General features: G+C 53.4%; 1 protein-coding gene across 1 annotated transcript in view; it reads left to right on the plus strand.

Annotated features, from left to right (window-relative positions):
* The first annotated feature begins 1221 nt into the window (after positions 1 to 1221).
* CCNE2 (cyclin E2) overlaps positions 1222 to 18749 on the plus strand; it is a 31105-nt gene continuing 13577 nt past the window's right edge. Inside the window, exons 1-9 of the mRNA XM_075353055.1 lie at positions 1222 to 1265; positions 2330 to 2365; positions 8473 to 8557; positions 9017 to 9076; positions 9196 to 9350; positions 11512 to 11647; positions 11782 to 11928; positions 13396 to 13491; positions 13579 to 13713. Of these exons, the coding sequence (XP_075209170.1) occupies positions 2352 to 2365; positions 8473 to 8557; positions 9017 to 9076; positions 9196 to 9350; positions 11512 to 11647; positions 11782 to 11928; positions 13396 to 13491; positions 13579 to 13713 (828 nt within the window). The 5' untranslated portion in view covers positions 1222 to 1265; positions 2330 to 2351. The remainder of the gene's footprint in view (positions 1266 to 2329; positions 2366 to 8472; positions 8558 to 9016; positions 9077 to 9195; positions 9351 to 11511; positions 11648 to 11781; positions 11929 to 13395; positions 13492 to 13578; positions 13714 to 18749) is intronic.

The following is an 18749-nucleotide window of genomic DNA, read 5'->3' on the forward strand; positions in this document are numbered from 1 at the left end:
TCCAAAGACATAGAGACAGGGAATTTAGAGTGTGAGCCCCAATGGGGACAGTGATGATCACGTCTGTAAAGTGCTGTGGAATTAATAGTGCTATATAAGTGTTGGGGTACATGCTGCGTCCTGGACGCTGTGGGCCCTGCCCTGTGGGGTCGTGAGTTCTCTCCGCAGCTCCCCGTGCCCACGATCTTGACATGCTGCGTCCTGGACGCGGTGGGCCCTGCCCTGTGGGCTCGTGAGTTCTCTCCGCAGCTCCCCGTGCCCACGATCTTGACATGCTGCGTCCTGGACGCACTGGGTCCTGTCCTGTGGGCTCGTGAGTTCTCTCCGCAGCTCCCCGTGCCCACGATCTTGACATGCTGCGTCCTGGACGCGGTGGGCCCTGCCCTGTGGGCTCGTGAGTTCTCTCCGCAGCTCCCTGTGCCCACGATCTGGACATGCTGCGTCCTGGACGCGGTGGGCCCTGCCCTGTGGGCTCGTGAGTTCTCTCCGCAGCTCCCCGTGCCCACGATCTTGACATGCTGCGTCCTGGACGCGGTGGGCCCTGCCCTGTGGGCTCGTGAGTTCTCTCCGCAGCTCCCCGTGCCCACGATCTTGACATGCTGCGTCCTGGACGCGGTGGGCCCTGCCCTGTGGGCTCGTGAGTTCTCTCCGCAGCTCCCCGTGCCCACGATCTGGGCATGCTGTGTCCTGGACGCACTGGGTCCTGTCCTGTGGGGTTGTGAGTTCTCTCCGCAGGAGACCGTAGCTGCCCGTGCCCACGATTAGGGTTTGGGCCGCTGACCCCCCCCCCCCAAGATTCAAATGAACCGACCCTACATCACCATAGAATCTTATATGTTCTAAGATCAGCTCACTTGAATCATGGGGGGATTTGTTTGAGATCTTTCAGCCAAATTATGAGTACACTTCAGCTTCTATATGAAGGGTTAACAGCCCCTATATGTTGCTGAGCCATCAGGCTTGCCCTGTATAAGGCTTCTCCATACATCCTCCCCCCTCCTCCTCCACCATGAAAATTTACATTTCCTTTTTACAGGAATAAAAGTAAGGTGAGGCCATGGTAGTGTGTGTGATCCCCCTCCCCCAGTGTGGAGTAGCAGTAGTAGTGGTAATAATGGTGGTGGTGGTGGTAGTAGTAGATTTGGTGGGGGGGTCAGACTTCCGGGCGCATGCGCAGTCCCCCTCCTCAGCCCTATAAAGAGGCTTGGCGCCAGCTGATCAGCTGAGAACTGGAGCGGCTGCTGCATCTGCAAGTGTGTCCTGTGGTGAGTGCACATAGAAATGGCTCTCACACTATTTATTACAGCCTCATCCTATACACATCGGGGGCTGCAGGCCTGACCCCCCATTACAGCCATAGGGCTCATTGTGGACACATCTGGGGGGTCCCTACTGATCCGGGCAGTGGGGGGGGGGTTACTGTTCTCTGGGCCTCCTGGCAGTGAGGGGGTTATTGGTGGTGAGGGGGACCTGGCAGTGAGGGGGTTACTGTCTGTGGATCCTGGCAGTGAGGGGGTTCCTGTTAGTGAGGGGGGATCCTGGCAGTGAGGGGGCTTCTGTGGCTCCTGGCAGTGAGGGGGTTACTGTCCCCCCGGCTCTGCAGTATGAGGGGTGCAGGGATCAGCACTGGGGGCCCCGGCTGTGTATGTGGCGGGTTACCGCCATCTGCTAGTGTCGGGTGTGCGGATCCGGGTGAGTTGCCCGCCCCCCGGGCTGTGGAGGGAAGACTTTGGGCGCTCTCTATGATTTGGCGCCTTCATGGAGTCCCCGCTCATTCCGCGCCCCTGCCCCTCTCTGTGCACAGCCCGGCCGGGGGTGCTGGTGCCGGGGACCCCCGATCTCTGCCCCCAGTGCCCTGCACCTGGCCTGCGCCCCCTCCTCTATATCTGAGCTTGGCGGGAGTCTGCGATCCGTGTCCCCCGGGGGTCTGTGCTGGCTGTAATGGGGGTGACAGGGGAAGGGGCTGGGGGGCAGTGATCAATCAGTTAACCCTTGTGTATTATTGATTACTTTTTTATATATATATTTTCTGCTGCCTTTTTCTTCCTGGCACTCACACATAAGGCTGCCATACCACTTCCGGCCACCAGGGGCTGCGCCCTGCTGCTGAGCACATCTGACTGCAGACCCCAGGAGCAGGGGCTCACACTATAGAATGGGGGGAAGGCAAAAATATCCTTATGTATGTTACCTGATAACCTGATCTACTGCTGCGTCCCCCTTTTTCTGTCAATATTAAAAAAAAAAAAAAAATGTCTTTCTCTTTCTTTGTGTGTATGTGGCAGTCCGAGCATAAAAGTGATCATTGTATTTTTATTTTTTCCTTCAGGATAATTTCTCGTTTCTGAATAATGTCAAGAAGAAGGTGAGAATTTATTTTCATGTTGGAACTTTGAAATTTACTTCCCCCAAAAAAAGACAATAGTCAATAAATAATACTAAAAAAAAAAATATATACCGTATATAAATATATTCTCTAGTGCTCATAGACCTGTATAAGACCAGTCACCGGGGTGGGTGAATACAGCCTTAGTGAGTTATTTGATAATGGGACCCCGCAAAGGCCTACTAGTCTATGCCCCTCTATGTTACAGATCTGTACTACAGCCCCAAATCATGCAAGCAATGAAAAAAATATATACATATATTTTTTTTTTTTTTTTCCATTGCCTGCATGATATGGGGCTGTAGTACAGATCTGTAACATGGAGGGGCATAGACTAGTAGCCCCGTGTGGTTCCTCATTATCAAATGTCTTACTAAGGCTGTATTCACACACCCAGGTGACTGGTCTGTGTAAAATATATAGATATAATTTTTTATTTTTGTTCCACTCTCAAATGTGTGAATGGTTCCATGAAACGCTATGGGTCTGTCTGCCATCTGATTTGTCCCCCCCTCCCCCCCCCCTCAATCGTGCAGCACCCGGACATTTCACTCTAGGATGTGTTTGCAGCTACTTTGTGGTAGAGGGGGCCACTTTGCAGGGTGCAGTGATAAATCGGAACCAGTTGTTCCTAACCCTTGCAGTGGCAGTGACCTGTCCACAAACTTTAGTATGACCGCAGGCCTATATTGAAGCTGCTCTCTCTACGTCCACAACACAAAGGATGGAGGTGACATGATTTTCACCAATACCGCCTTTATACTACGACAGAGGTCCCCAACCTTTCTGGCCTTCAGAGCCACGTCCAGCTCCTGCCCGCGGGGCCGGCCCACGTCCAGCTCCTGCCCGCGGGGCCGGCCCACGTCCAGCTCCTGCCCGCGGGGCCGGCCCACGTCCAGCTCCTGCCCGCGGGGCCGGCCCACGTCCAGCTCCTGCCCGCGGGGCCGGCCCACGTCCAGCTCCTGCCCGCGGGGCCGGCCCACGTCCAGCTCCTGCCCGCGGGGCCGGCCCACGTCCAGCTCCTGCCCGCAAGGCCGGCCCACGTCCAGCTCCTGCCCGCGGGGCCGGCCCACGTCCCTTCCGGGCCTGCGGGGCCGGCCCACGCCCCTCGCGGGGCCGGCCCACGTCCCTTCCGGGCCTGCGGGGCCGGCCCACGTCCCTCGCGGGGCCGGCCCACGCCCCTCGCGGGGCCGGCCCACGCCCCTCGCGGGGCCGGCCCACGCCCCTCGCGGGGCCGGCCCACGCCCCTCGCGGGGCCGGCCCACGCCCCTCGCGGGGCCGGCCCACGCCCCTCGCGGGGCCGGCCCACGCCCCTCGCGGGGCCGGCCCACGCCCCTCGCGGGGCCGGCCCACGCCCCTCGCGGGGCCGGCCCACGCCCCTCGCGGGGCCGGCCCACGCCCCTCGCGGGGCCGGCCCACGCCCCTCGCGGGGCCGGCCCACGCCCCTCGCGGGGCCGGCCCACGCCCCTCGCGGGGCCGGCCCACGCCCCTCGCGGGGCCGGCCCACGCCCCTCGCGGGGCCGGCCCACGCCCCTCGCGGGGCCGGCCCACGCCCCTCGCGGGGCCGGCCCACGCCCCTCGCGGGGCCGGCCCACGCCCCTCGCGGGGCCGGCCCACGCCCCTCGCGGGGCCGGCCCACGCCCCTCGCGGGGCCGGCCCACGCCCCTCGCGGGGCCGGCCCACGCCCCTCGCGGGGCCGGCCCACGCCCCTCGCGGGGCCGGCCCACGCCCCTCGCGGGGCCGGCCCACGCCCCTCGCGGGGCCGGCCCACGTCCGGGGAATCCTGCACTACGGTGTCTGCCATAGGTATCAGAAAAGCAGCCAGTGAATATAACAAACGTATCCGCAGGCCCTCATTCAACAAAGGCAGGCAAATTGTCTGACTTGTTGGGCCAGTATGCGTTGATATCCTTGTTGTCTCCATTAGAGGTAGATGTAAATCACACCAGAAAGCATGGTATGAAAATGGCCTCACTGCAGTCCTGGTCTTTACTCGGGCTGCTGCTGAGTAGAGAGTTGGTTATATATTGTGGGACCATATGGTGCCATACTGGCAAGAGCCTTGATAGAAATCCCATCTCTCCCCTCCCCCACCACCAATGAATTCTGAGTAATACAGAAATACAATGGAGTCTTGTGAACATACTATATTACAGAGCTGTACAATTTGATCATATATAGCTATGTCAGGTAATCTCCTGACTACCCCTTTGCTGTGGTAGCCCCCACCCCACACACTGGTCCTCCCCCTGCAGCACCCTGCTCTCTGCTTATCCCTGCAGAGGGCAGCAGATCCCAGCTCACAGGCTGGTTACTTGTAGAGGCATTGTCACACCTTTCTCTGACCCCCTCCCCTGTCACAGCTGCAGCTGAGTGTGTGTCTATGGTGTCTATGCAAGCAGAAATATCAGAGTTCACTCCCTCCTCCCTTACATCATTCATAGATAACACATTAACATTGTTAGGAGTCAAGTCAGTACGGGCTGAAGGTTCAGCCCTTGGTTGGGGCCCAAACTGGGAGGTTATCTGCCCCAAATCTGTCCCAAGTAGCACGTTTGCGGGGATCCGATCAGTTACCCCCACCTCCCTCACCCCCCGCCCTGCGCCCCAGTCCACATAAATGTCAGCAACAGGCAGCGCCGGGTCAGTGCCTCCAATCCCGGAGACAGCGAGGGTTTTTCCAGGGATCAAGTCTTGGGGGGACACCATCTCAGGCCGCACCAGAGTCACCTCCGAGGCGCTGTCTCGCAGTCCTATGGTCACAGACCGGCCGACGGTGACAGGTTGGAAGCTGTCCAGGGACCTACCACCACCCCCACCCACACAATACACCTTGGGCGGCCCTTGGGACGGGGACGGAGCCGGGGCCTTGGGACGCTGAGGGCACATGGCCTTGAAGTGTCCAGGTAGGTTGCACTGGTGGCACCGTCTTGGTTCCGCCACGGGCCTGGAGAGGGGAGTTGAGGGGGACACCCCCTGCAGTCTAGGGGCAGGTGGGGCAGTCGCAGAATTCATCTTACCCCCTCTCCAGGTGCTGCTGGTGGCCGCTCTCCTGGCCTCAGGGGCCCGGTTGTTGGTGTAGTCATCGGCAAGGGCAGCTGTAGCCGTGGACCCCTTTGGCTTCTGGTCTCGGATGAACTGGCGGAGATCCTCAGGGCAGTTCCACAAGAGTTGCTCCGTGATGAACAAGTCCAGGATCTCCGGTCCGGTGGAAAGCTGCAGGCCTTGGGTCCAGTGGTCGGCAGCTCGGGCAAGTGCCCGCCGGTGGTCAGCCCAGGAGTCCTTTGGTCCCTTCTGCAGGGTCCGGAACTTCTTGCGGTAGGACTCCGGAGTGAGGTTGTACTGTTGGATCAGGGCCCGCTTGATGGTGTCGTAGCCCTGATCTGCCTCAGCAGGCAAGTCCCCAAGGATATCCAGGGCCTTACCCCTTAAACGGGGGGTCAGGTATTTGGCCCACTGGTCCTTGTTCAGATGGTGCTGCAAGCAAGTCCGTTCAAAAGCAGTCAAGAAAGAGTCCAAGTCTCCATCCTTCTCCAGCACTGGGAAGTCCTCAACACGGACCTTTGGAAGTTTGGTGTCTTGAAGGTCACGTGCGGCTGATGAGGGCCGGAGCTGAGCTAGCTGCAGCTGGTAGTCACGCTCTGCCTGGCGCTCTTCACGCGCTGCCTGCCGCTCCGCAGCCTCAGCCTCACGCGCTGCTTGCCGCTCCGCCTGCCGCTCCGCAGCCTCAGCCCCACACGCTGCCCTGCGCTCTGCCAGGAGTGCCTGGTAGCCCTCCCGGTCTCCAGCCTGGAGTAGGGCCATAGCCATTTGAAGAAGGCTATCCGAGCCTCCCAGGCTCGGTGGAATGGCACGTGGTGATCTGCGGCCCGCTGCGGAGCCTGGTGGTTCACTGTCCATTGCAGAGCGGAGGGCTGGCATCTGGCTCGTTGAGGACCCTTGGGTGAGCTGCTCCTCATCTTGTCCATAATTGCCAGCTTGTGCGCTGTCCTCTGCAGAACGGTTTTCTGGCGTCGAGCTCCTGGAGGACTCGTGGGCAACCTCCTCATCGTCTCTGGCCTGAGCATCGGCCATTCCTTTGGCTTTGCTCCTGGTGCTATCAGCCATTGTTGCAGACTTTGGTCACTGACACAGAACTGACACCTGATGCCTCCACACACCTTACAGTATCTGCACTCTGACACTCTAGTGTTGAGCTGGTCTGAAGACCCCAGCAGCCACAGCTGCTGCAGGCAGTCTTTAGTGTCTGGGAGTATGGGTCTCACACTCACACACACTATTATCTCGATCCCACCGCTTGCCACCAATATGTCACAAACCACCGGGGGGGTCACTCAGAAATCCCCCGCGCTGGCTACCAGTACGTCACAATCGGGGGGTAACAAGTGGGGGTCACCCCTCCTTTATACCTCCCGACCGACAGACAGAGCACGTGACGCGCTCTCTAGCGCCCCTCTTATAGTCAGGCCAATTATGGAATTGCCCGACAATAAGCAAGGAGGCCGCTATACTACTTATGCCGATTATTGAAGGGTCCCCCGGTGAGAGTAAGGTATATATTCCCCCGACCTCCGCGGGCGGAATATATAAAATCTCCCCGAATCTCACTGGCCTCCCCACAATAATCCTTGGCACAATTCGCTGCCACCAACCGATTTACGGTAACTATTAGCCGAACACACAGACGTGGGATTCAAGATCGAGATAACAGAACAGCCCAGGATTAATTATATAATTTAATCGCCTAAAGCACACTAGAAACTACAATATATACAATAGGGAATCTACAGAATATACAGTTATGTCAGAGTACAGTTACAATCAAAGCATGGGTTACAAACAGGCACACACAGTTCCAGCAGTTACCTTGTTGTGTCTGGCCACAGGGGGGCGCTGTACCCAGGTTTCTAGGATCCTTCCCACAGATGTTTCCTACACGTGCCCCCAGCGAGAAGAACCCTGGAAAATGGCCGAAGTAGGGTTATCAACCTGGGCAAAACCAGGTCCCCTCCTACCTTAGTGACCTCACGGGGAAGCACTGCCACTCCCCCTGCATGGATCAGAATTATCCAGAAAAGGGGATTTTGGCCATAACTTTGCCTGGGAGCGTCGTAGACGGACGTCAACGCTCTCATTGTGACAGTTATGAATTTAGCTACAGAACGAGGGGACTCATGACCTGTCTGCCAGTTCCCCATTGGCTGATATCACGCCTGGGGCATTTCCCAATGTCCTGCTCCCATAAAAAGGGTGTGCCAGCATCGTCCTCATGCGGAGACACCATTTTTATGGTTGCCATATTTATCGGAAATATGGCTTGCGAGATATGAACCATTTTTTACTGGAGTCGTTCTGTCTGGCTACTTCCATAGCCTTGCTAACTAGCTAGCAGCCCCCACTACAGGGTCACGGCAGGGAGTCATCCTGTGTCCATTGTTCTCACATCACCTAATTTCCATATCACAGGACATGGCCCTGGGGCCTTCACAGATGCTGGACATCTGAGGACAAGAAGGGGGGGGGGCACTGCCAGGGAGTGATGAGAGCGATTATGACTCCCAGTCATAATTCCTCTTCATATCCCAGGATTTGCCTCACAGTATAGACAGCAATAATGTGGATAAGGTTTTTGCATAGAGGAAATGTCAGACACAAATCCCGCTGGTAGGAGAGGGGAATCTAGGGAGTAAAAAAAACTCATCCAAACCATGGGACAGAGGGTAAGCAAGACACTAAGTGAGAGGTAACCTCAATTAGATTATTCCAATATATATTCATATTATAGTAAAGAGACATAAAAAAATCCCACTCAATGAATATACAAAGAATCATAGTATAAGCTTACACATGGTGGGGACCCCGAGCAACCCAACGCGTGTTTCGCCTGGTGGTTTTCTCAAGAGAATGTGCCTGACATATATACAGAGACCTACGTGGTCCCACTAAAACCTGAAGGTTTAGTTAACACTTCACTAATCTGTATGGGTGTCTATACTGTGGGTACAGTAGGAATATGCCCTAGTGGGCAGAGAGTGGGGCCGTATATCCTTGATTTAGCTAAGAGTCTTTATCTTGCTTATCTGCAGTGGTCGTCTACAAGCAAAACATGGAAAAAACGATGCAGAAAACCAATGTCCATCTACAGTGGCTACAAGGAAAAGAAAATCTGAGGTGAGGAGCCGTGAAATAAAGGGCGCAGCGACCCGCTGCTCTGGCCATGGGATGTGGGCACCTTGAAAACTTACATGCCCTAGATAAATTTGTCTGGCATATGGTGCTTGTGGTTTATTGCAATCATTTAATATCTGAGCGATCTGGCTGATAACTGAGCAGTGGGGGACTGCGGCCAGAAGATGACTGTACACAGACGGCTGTTGGGAGAAGAATTGCTTGGGTGAACGAATGGCAGCAATCTTGGCCAGATCCCATCCACAGGAGCAGCCATTCGGCCAAGCAATCCTGTGTTCTCCATGACTGTTATCGATGTAACATCTCTGCTGGTGGCTTATCTCGAGAACAAAGCGTTCAGCAGTCCGAAATCGGACATGTCAGATCGGTTGTCGGTGGGATGTGTATAAGGGCAGTAATGTGTGACTGATTGTGTTTTTCTTTCCCCTCCCCCCAACACAGGACATGAAGCTGGCAGATGACAGTCAGCGGGAAACGAAAAGAGTGAACTATGAGATCCAGGTAACTGTGAAAATCCATAAAACTACATTATGATCTCCATTAAATATAAACCCTGTGGATGAGGCGTCCTCTGGACGCTTTTATCAGTTGTGATCATACACCACTCTTGTTTTGTCCAGGCCTGCTGGTCACAGATAACAGCTGGCGGGGGGACTCCTTGTGTCCTCATTGAGACACCACAAAAGGAAGCTTCGGTCATGCCCGACGTATCAAACTTTGCAAGATACCGATTCCAGAATCTCTTCATTAGTCCATCTCCTTTACCAGAGCTCAGGTAGGCGGCTCGGTGACTCTGCTCTTCCTTGTGACTAAAGCATTTTATCACTCTGCTGCGTCTGTCCTAACACCTGCACCTGACCTGTGTTTCCACTGAACCGAGCTCATCTCCACTGCAGCCGATAAGGATTCTGCTCCATAAGAAATGGTTCTACCTAAAGCCCGTTTCATGCGAATGTAATAGAGGTGCATTTCTGCGTCCATATTGCAGTTGCATGTTCCAGAGTCTTACTGGTCAAACTATATATTATATTGGACAGAGGCCGGATTCACACAGAGTATGGGCCTAGATGCACAGACCGTCTGCAAGTCTCGACCTGAATTTGACAGTCTCTTATAGTTGGGGGTCATGAGACCTGCGGCCGGTCTGTACATCGAGGACCACGACTCACGGAGGTGTGAATGCAACCGAAGGCCAGTGCATATACCAGTATGTGTCCATTGTTATTTGGAAGATAAGGCCACAGTCACATGTTCAGTCTTTGTAAGCAAAACCCAGGAGTGAAACAGTTAGGCTATGTGCCCACGCTGCGGATAATGCGCGGATTTTGCCGTGGATTTCTCGCGGAAAAGCCGCGGATTTCCCGAAAATCTGCAGCAGTGGCACTTCCCAGCCATTTCTATGGCTTTTTGGAAATGCTGTGCATATGCTGCGGATTTTTCCGCGGCGGATTTGGTGCGGATTTTGATCCGGAAAAATCTGCAACATGTCAATTATTGTTGCGGATTTTGATCCGGATTTTGGCTTCAGAATTGGGGGAAAAAAAAAAAATCCTTTTGAAAAGGTGCGGATTTTGCGGGAAAGCCGCGGATTTTCATGCAGAAAAATCCGCAGCAACATTCTACCGTGGACACATAGCCTTAAAGGCAAAGTATAATAGAAATATGTAAAGTACAAAAAATAAACTCCCAGTGTTTAGTTTCAAATACTGACCGTGGACTTAAAGGAAATCTGTCGCCCTTTTGTATTCTCTCCCCCCCTCCCCCCTTCATTTATTAATATGGACATAGCGGTGAAATTACCTGCTGGATGATGGGCCATTTTGGAAAAATCCTATATTTTTTCCAGGCTATGGGGCGTGTGCTGCCCAGAAGATAAGCGAGCCTTCATCTTCATTATCCCAATTCCTCCTCTTTCTCTTTAGTATGTGCCTGTGATGTCAGGAGCGCTGCTGGAAATCCCACATATTCTTGCTGCAGTCTCTCCCTTTCTACTTTGTGCCCACGGATGAGTGAAAGTCTTCAATTCTGATGTGTGCTGGGGAGTCGCTGCTACTTCAGTGACTCCCTGGCACCTGCACACATCGAAATTGAAGGCTGTGCCCACAGAAAGGCGAAAAAGTACAGGGCGAGAGCCTGCAGCAAGAATATGCGGGATTTGCAGCAGCGCTCCTGACCTCATGGGCACATACTAAAGAGAAAGAGGAGGAATCGGGGATAATGGAGGCCGGCTTATCTTCTGGGGAGCACACGCCCCATAGCCCGGAAAATATAAAAGATGATTTTTCCAAAACTTCCCCTCATCCAGGAGGCATACAGGTACAGCTCATTTCACCTCTATGGCTATATTAATAAAACGCAAAAGGGTGCTGGATTCCCTTTAGTTGCGTGGGTTTCCTCCGGGTACTCCGGTTTCCTCCCACACTCCAAAGACATACTCATAGGGAACCTAGATTGTGAGCCCCAATGGGGACAGTGTTGCCATTGTATGTAAAGCGTTGTGGAATTAACAGCGCTATATAAATGAATAAATATTATTTAGTGATACCTACACAGAATAATGCAAACCTATGCACCTCTTGTGCGTTTTGGCTTACAAATACGTATTAAGAATACTGACCCAAATACTGCCATGTGAAAGTGGACTCCAGCAGCGCTAGGGATTATTTCTATGTTATTCTAGGAGATGTATATAATGTGGAGGAGAGGGTTGACATACATAAAGCCACCCAAATCTGTCCTGCATGGATCACCTTCATACCCACCGCAGGAAAACTGCAAAACAATCTGTCACACCTCTGAATGTATTTGTGGTGGACATAGGCAAAGAAGTCTGGAGGCCGAAAAGTATAGATCAGATATTTCTCAATGTTACATTCAACATGCACAAAATGTGCCTTATGGTAAAAATTAATAATTTTTTTTTTCCCTTTTTATAGCTGGGGAAATTCAAAAGACGTATGGCTGAAAATGTTAAGTAAAGAGTCCAAATACGTTCACTCCAGCCGAATGCTAGAAAACCACCCCAATCTGAAGCCTGACATGCGCTCCATACTGTTGGACTGGCTCATAGAGGTAAGTCTTACACCTCATTCTATGCGTTTGGTCGCTTGTAGAAGCCGTGGCCATTTAGACTCCTTATGACACCGAAAGGACTTGTCTCAGCATCTACACTTGGCTGCAGAATAACAAATTTTCCCGTCTTTCAGGTATCCGAAGTCTATAGTCTGCACAGGGAAACCTTCTACCTCGCTCAAGACTTCTTTGACAGATTTATGTTAGCCGAAAAAACTTTTAGTAAAAGTATGCTTCAGCTTATTGGAGTCACCACCCTGTTCATTGCATCAAAATTGGAGGTATGTATGGTTTCTATTAAACATTTATTTTAACCCCTTAACGACTGCAGGCAGTAATAATTGTCACGGTTGGCTCAGTGGTTAGCACTGTAGTCTTGCAGCGCTGGGGTCCTGGGTTCGAATCCCACCAAGAACACCATCTGCAAGGAGTTTGTATGTTCTCCCTGTGTTTGCGTGGGTTTCCTCCCACACTACAAAGACATACTGATAGGGAATTTAGATTGTGAGCCCCAATGGGGACAGTGTTCCTGATGTCTGTAAAGCGCTGCGGAATATGTTAGCGCTATATAAAAATATTATTTATTTTTTTTTATGTCCCTGTGGTCAGTGTTTATTCCCCCTCGGGCAACTGTGGAAGATCTGCGCACATGTCAGCTGATTTGTACAGCTGACATGTGAGTCTTGTAGGCACGAGTGGAATCTCTATTCACCCGTGCTGGTTAACCCCTTAAATGGCAACAGTGGTAGATCTGTACTCACTAGTCTCCACCAGAATTCTCATCACGTGATCATGTTGATCCGATTGTTGTCATAGTAGCACAGGTGTACTAGGGTGACTCGGGTCCTGTAACAAGCAGCTGAGTACTGCAGGTTACAGGAGATGAGCATTTCTCCCGATCTGAGCGGTGCTGCTCTGATCAGGAGAAAAGAATGAGCGATCAGACTGCTGATCCTTATAGCCCCTTAAGGGGACTAGTAAAATTAAAAACTTTAAAAAAAAAAACAAACCTAAAGTTCAAATCATTCTCCTTTCACGTCATTGAAAATTATACACACATTTGGTATCTCCACTTTCAGAAACGCCCGATCTATCAAAATATAAAATCAATCTGATCGGTAGATGGCGTAGTGTCAAATTTCCAAATGACAAAACGCAATAACAGGCGATCAAAATGTAGCATCTGTGCAAATATGATATCATTAAAAACGCCAGCTCAAGACGCAAAAAATAAGCAGTCACTGAGCCCTAGATCCCGAAAAATGAGAACGCTGCGAGTTGAGGAAAATGGCGCAAAACGTGCTCCACTTTTTTGAACAAGTGTTTTTTTTTTTTTGTTTTTTTTTGTTGTTTTTCTCCCCTTTAGATAAAAGTAAACCTATACATGTTTGGTGTCTATGAACTCGTACCGACCTGAGTCATCACAGCGATACATCTGTTTTACCATATTGTGAACACTGAATAAAATATCCCAAAACAATCGTGCAATTGCAATTTTTCCGTACTTGGATTTTTTTTTTGCCGTTTTCCAGTACACTATCCGGTAAAACGTATGATTTCATTTAAAAGTACAACTTGTCTTGCAAAAAAACGAGCCCTTATAAAGCAAGACTGACTGAAAAATAAAGTTTTATGTCTCTTGAAAGAAGGGGAGGAAAAACAGAAAATCGGCCCGGGCTGAAGGGGTTAAACACCTAGTTTTTCAGCATCAGTAATATCTATATGCTTTTATATTTTTCTTGCTACAGGAAATCTATCCTCCTAAACTCCATGAGTTTGCATATGTCACGGACGGGGCGTGCAGCGAGGACGATATTATTGAAATGGAATTAATAATACTCAAGGTAAATGCTTATTTCTGGTCTTTGTATGACATTGATGTATCATGTGTTTGCGGCTTTATCCATTGCCTTTTTTTTATATTTCTTTAGGCATTGAAATGGGAATTAAGTCCAGTAACTGTGGTTTCTTGGCTAAATCTCTTCCTTCAAGTTTCTTCTCTTAAAGACTCTCCCAAACTATTATTACCTCAGTATTCCCAGGAGCAGTTTATCCGGATAGCTCAAGTAAGTGCAAGAAACATCAGTTTGCTCTAAACCTTCCAACCCCCCCCCCCCCCCCACACCACCCCCAGATCCTAACATGACCTATCCATAAGATGAGTCATCAATATCAGATAGGGGGGGTACGGCCATTGATCAGCTGTCATCTGATTTGGTGGTGGAAGTATGATGTAAAAACCATGAATGGAGCGGCATTGGTGCTTTGCCTAATCTTTTGGTAAGAGTTGTCTTGCAATGGCTGCAGAGGAAATAACAGCTGATCGGTGGGTGTCCCGGCACTATTTTCAACCGCTCTGTCTCAAATTAATAAAATATATATATATATATATATATATATATATATATATATATATATATATATATATATTATACACCGTATGTTTCGGATTATAAGACGCACTTTTCCTCCCAAAAATTTGGGAAAATGAGGGGTGAGTCTTAAAATCTGAATGTAGCTTACCGAGTGCTGCCGGCACTTGTTAGTACGGCACTGTTGTGTGCATCGGCTCCACTCTGTTCGGCGCTGCTTTGTGCTGCTCGGCAGGCGGGCGGTCATTCTGAAGATATCGGCGGTCAGGGATTCATATAATGGCGCCTAGAGTCAGCGCCTGCGCAGATGGAGCTCTCAGCTCCATGACTGCCATTATTTGAAGCCCTCACCGTAGACTGCCGACCTCTTAAGAATGGCCGGTGACTCCCTGTCCCCCGCAAAGCAGCAGAGCGGCGTCACCAGCCCCGCACAGAGCAGAGACTGCAGTGAGTATCTGGGCTGCATCACCCCGCTCTGCTGCTGCCCCTCTCCCTGGTAAGACACCACCAGATTATAAAACAGACCCCATATTTTTTTTTTCTCCAAATTGGGGGTGTGTCTTATAATCCGGTGCGTCTTAAACAAAAAAATGTGGTTTCTCTATCGTTTCATTGGGGGACACAGGACCATGGGTTATGCTGCTGTCACTAGGAGGCTGACACTAAGTAGACATGAAAAGTTAGCTCCTCCCTAGCAGTATACACCCCGAGCCGGAGGCGGGCTCAGATCAGTTTTTAGCTTAGTGTCGTAGGAGGCTGATGTGGGCCGTCTCGGCCCCCCTCAGCCAATTGCTTTTTTGCGTTTTTTCTACTATTTCGGCGCCGCTCAGCGCTCTCATACCTGTCTTTTTCTCTATGCAGGTATTTTCGTCACTCTTACTTCGCAGCCCTGTCGGTACCACTCCCCAGGGTCGCAGGGGTTTGAGATCTTGGGCCCTCTCCCCCGTTCGCCCCCGCTGGTACCACTCCCGGGGGTGTTCGTGTGGGCAGGTTTGTCGTGGGCACCCCTGATTCGCCCGGAGGTATCACCCCAATGGGCCTACAGGGGCATTCAGCAGGGATGGATTATGGCAGCGCGCTGTGTTTTGATGGGCCCTCACCGCTGCTCTCTGCTGCTGGGGGCTCCTTCCCCCATCATGACGTCCACTTCCCTGCCTTTTACACGCTCTCTCCCGGAGTATGCTGTCTCCCAGGGCGAGGGCACTGTTCACAGGCAGGGGCTGGGTGCCCTGCCTGCACCGCTTTCATCGCTGGACCTCCGCCGCCGAGTCAGGTAGGATCGTTCCCTGCTCCCTGCCCTCCTCCTCGGCCGGCTCCTAACTTTAGTCCCCGGTCTCGGCCTAGCCGCGCTTGCACCTTAGCCACGCCCCCCGCCGCAGCGCGGTGACCGCCGCTTGTCTGGCCCAGCTTCCCCCCACCCTGCAGCCCCCTGGCTGAAAGTGGGGGCGGTTACTTTCGTTTTCTTCGCGCCGATTCGGCGCTCCTCCCCCAGCCTGCTCCAGCGTCCCCGCGCCATATTGCTGTTTCTCTGAAGCTGCAGCGCCGGCGTTTCCATATTGCACCGCATCTCTGGTAGCTCCTTCCTCCAGGATCACTCTGCTGGGCTGGTGGGCGGCACACAGGACCGGGGTAAGCTCTGCTCCTCAGGAGTAGCCCTCACTAGACAGCGTTTTTTCCCTTAATTAGGGACGAGTTAACCCTCTCCTGTCTCCTTCCTAGCAGCATCAGGGAGAGTTATCCTTTCACCATGCCTAATACTAAGTCCACCCGTCCCAAGCAGGCCCCCTTTGCCTTATTCTTTGCATGCTCCTCCTGCAAAACCAAGTTTTCCCAAGGCCAGGACGAGCCACTATGCTCCGTCTGTTCTGATAACGCGCAGCACCTGCAGGACCCCTCGGCCGACGCTTCTGAGACCGCAGCGCCAGATGCTACAGGCCCCTGCGTCCCGCCCTCCCCCGCATGGCTAGCGTCACTGTCCCAGTCCGTAGAGTCCCTCTCTGAGGCTTCTCGGACCATCGCGCAAGCACTGCGCCTGCTGCCGTCGCTTACCCAGACGCCTGCAGACCCGACGCTACCGCCGCCGGAGCAAGTAAGCCCCGTGGCAGGGACCTCCTCGGCTGCGCAGAAGCGTACCCGTAAGGTATCTTCTTCAGACTCTTCGCAGGTTTCACCTTCACCACCAGGGCCGTCCCATCATTCCTCCCGGGAACATTCTGACTGCTCCGATGATGAAGACGATGCAGCACCCGTGCTGGACGCTGAGCAGGCGGCTGATATTCGGCGTATGGTGAATAGCCTGGTGGAGGCAGTGAACCAGACCCTAAAGGTACAAGTGGACCCTGTCTCCTCTCAGAGCACCCAAGTCTCGTTTAAGCGATTGAGGCGGCCACAGAGCACTTTCAGCGGACATCCGGAATTTGCCGACTTGCTGCGCACCCACAGGCAGCAGCCAGACAAGGTATTTACCAGCAGCAGGTACATTAATCTACACTATCCTTTTCCAGAGGATCTTAAAAAGGACTGGGCGGGCTCTCCTGTGGTCGACCCCCCAATCTCCCGCCTATCCTCTCACACAGTCCTTCCACTCACTGACGGTACGTCCCTCAGAGATCCCACGGACCGTACTATTGACAGGTTGGCCCGTTCCGCCTTCGAGGCGGCGGGCACTTCCCTCTCACCAGCCTTTGCCTCGGTTTGGGTCGCGAAGGCACTGATGTCCTGGGCAGACACGCTACGCGGCGGACTCCGAGCAGTTTCTGCCAATCCAGATCTGGTCCTCATCTCCTCGCAGATTACCCTCGCGGGTGAGTATCTGCTCAACGCAGCCCTAGCATCTGCCAATTGCGCGGCCCAGGCCGCCAGCAACAACGTGGCCATCCGCCGAGCACTCTGGCTCCGTTCCTGGAACGCGGACGCGGCCTCTAAGAAGTCGCTGACTTCTCTGCCTTTCCTAGGGGAACGTCTTTTTGGAGAGAGACTGGACAAGTTGATCTCCGATGCAACGGGGGGAAAGAGTACATCTCTCCCCCAATTGCGCCCCAAGCGCATCCTAAATCGGCGCCCCGCCGCTCGTTTTCGCCCCTTTCGCAGCTTCAACTCCAATCCCCAGCCGCGGAAAAGCCGCTCTCCTCCGAGAGACAGGAAGACCCCGTCATTCAAGACCAATCCCGCCTGGCGTTCACGCCCCCGCCAGCCCACGAGATCCTCTTCCGGTTACCACCGACGTTCCTCCAAGTGACTCGCGGTCGGCGCGCTCCAGCGCCGGACTAGTGGGAGGACGTCTGTTGCGCTTCCAGCATGTGTGGATCCCCCTGACCGCGGATGCCTGGGTCAGGGAGATCATCACATCTGGCTACAAAATCGAATTCGACTCAAGGCCGCCGAATCGGTTTTTCCTTTCCCGTCCTCCCGAAGCTCCCGCACGAGCGCGTGCGTTTTTTCACGCCATAGACTCCCTCCTCCAAGCCGGGGTCGTGGTGCCAGTTCCCCCCGCAGAACGTTTCAGAGGGTTCTATTCCAACATTTTCGTGGTCCCCAAGAAAGATGGGTCCGCCCGCCCCGTCCTCGACCTAAAGCTGCTAAACAGGTCGGTGAGGTCGCGGCCGTTTCGGATGGAGTCACTCCGCTCCGTGATCGCGTCCATGGAGATCGGCGAGTTCCTGGCATCGCTGGATATTCGGGACGCCTATCTTCACATACCTATAGCCACCTCTCACCAACAGTTCCTCCGCTTCGCGATAGCGGAGGATCACTTCCAGTTCACGGCTCTTCCTTTCGGCCTCGCATCCGCTCCCAGGGTCTTCACGAAAATCATGGCGGCGGCCATGTCCGTCCTCCATTCCAGGGGTGTCATGGTCATCCCGTACTTGGACGATATGCTCATCAAAGGCTCGTCGTTCAAGGATTGTCGTCTGGGGGTTCAGGTCACGATCGACACCCTCTCCCGGTTAGGGTGGCTGATCAACCGAAAGAAGTCCTTTCTGACCCCGGGCCGGCGGATCACCTTTTTAGGCATGGTATTCGATACCACCCAAGGTCGGGTTTTCCTCACACAGGAAAAGATTTCCTCTCTGCAACAAGGCATCCGCGTTCTCCAGCGCCAGCGCCAAGTTTCCATCAGGTTCGGCATGCGAGTCCTGGGGCGTATGGTAGCGGCAATGGAAGCCGTTCCCTTTGCGCAGTTCCACCTCCGGCCCCTCCAACTAGCCTTGCTGAAGGAATGGGACAGATCTCCCTTTTCCCTGGACCGCAGGATCCTTCTTTCGCCAGAGACCCGCCACTCACTCAGCTGGTGGAGCAATCAACGCAATCTCACATCAGGAAGGTCATTCCTCCCGCTCCACTGGAAAATAGTGACCACCGATGCCAGTCTCCAGGGCTGGGGAGCCGTGTTCCGCCAAAACACAGCTCAGGGCCGTTGGACGCCGCGGGAGAGCTCTCTCCCGATCAACATTCTGGAGATAAGGGCCATTCGGCTAGCCTTGCAGCAGTTTCGGCACCTAGTTCAGGGTTGCCCGATCAGGATCCAGTCGGACAATGCGACGGCGGTGGCGTACATCAACCACCAAGGAGGCACAAGAAGTGCCGGGGCGATGCGAGAAGTCAGGAAGATTTTGCATTGGGCAGAGCGTCATCACTCTCTGATCTCAGCGGTCCACATCCCGGGCGTGGACAATTGGGCGGCGGACTTCCTCAGCAGGGAAGGCCTCGCGTCCGGCGAATGGTCTCTC

The sequence above is a fragment of the Anomaloglossus baeobatrachus genome, chromosome 6 (genome assembly GCF_048569485.1).
Source record: "Anomaloglossus baeobatrachus isolate aAnoBae1 chromosome 6, aAnoBae1.hap1, whole genome shotgun sequence".
Taxonomy (NCBI): domain Eukaryota; kingdom Metazoa; phylum Chordata; class Amphibia; order Anura; family Aromobatidae; genus Anomaloglossus; species Anomaloglossus baeobatrachus.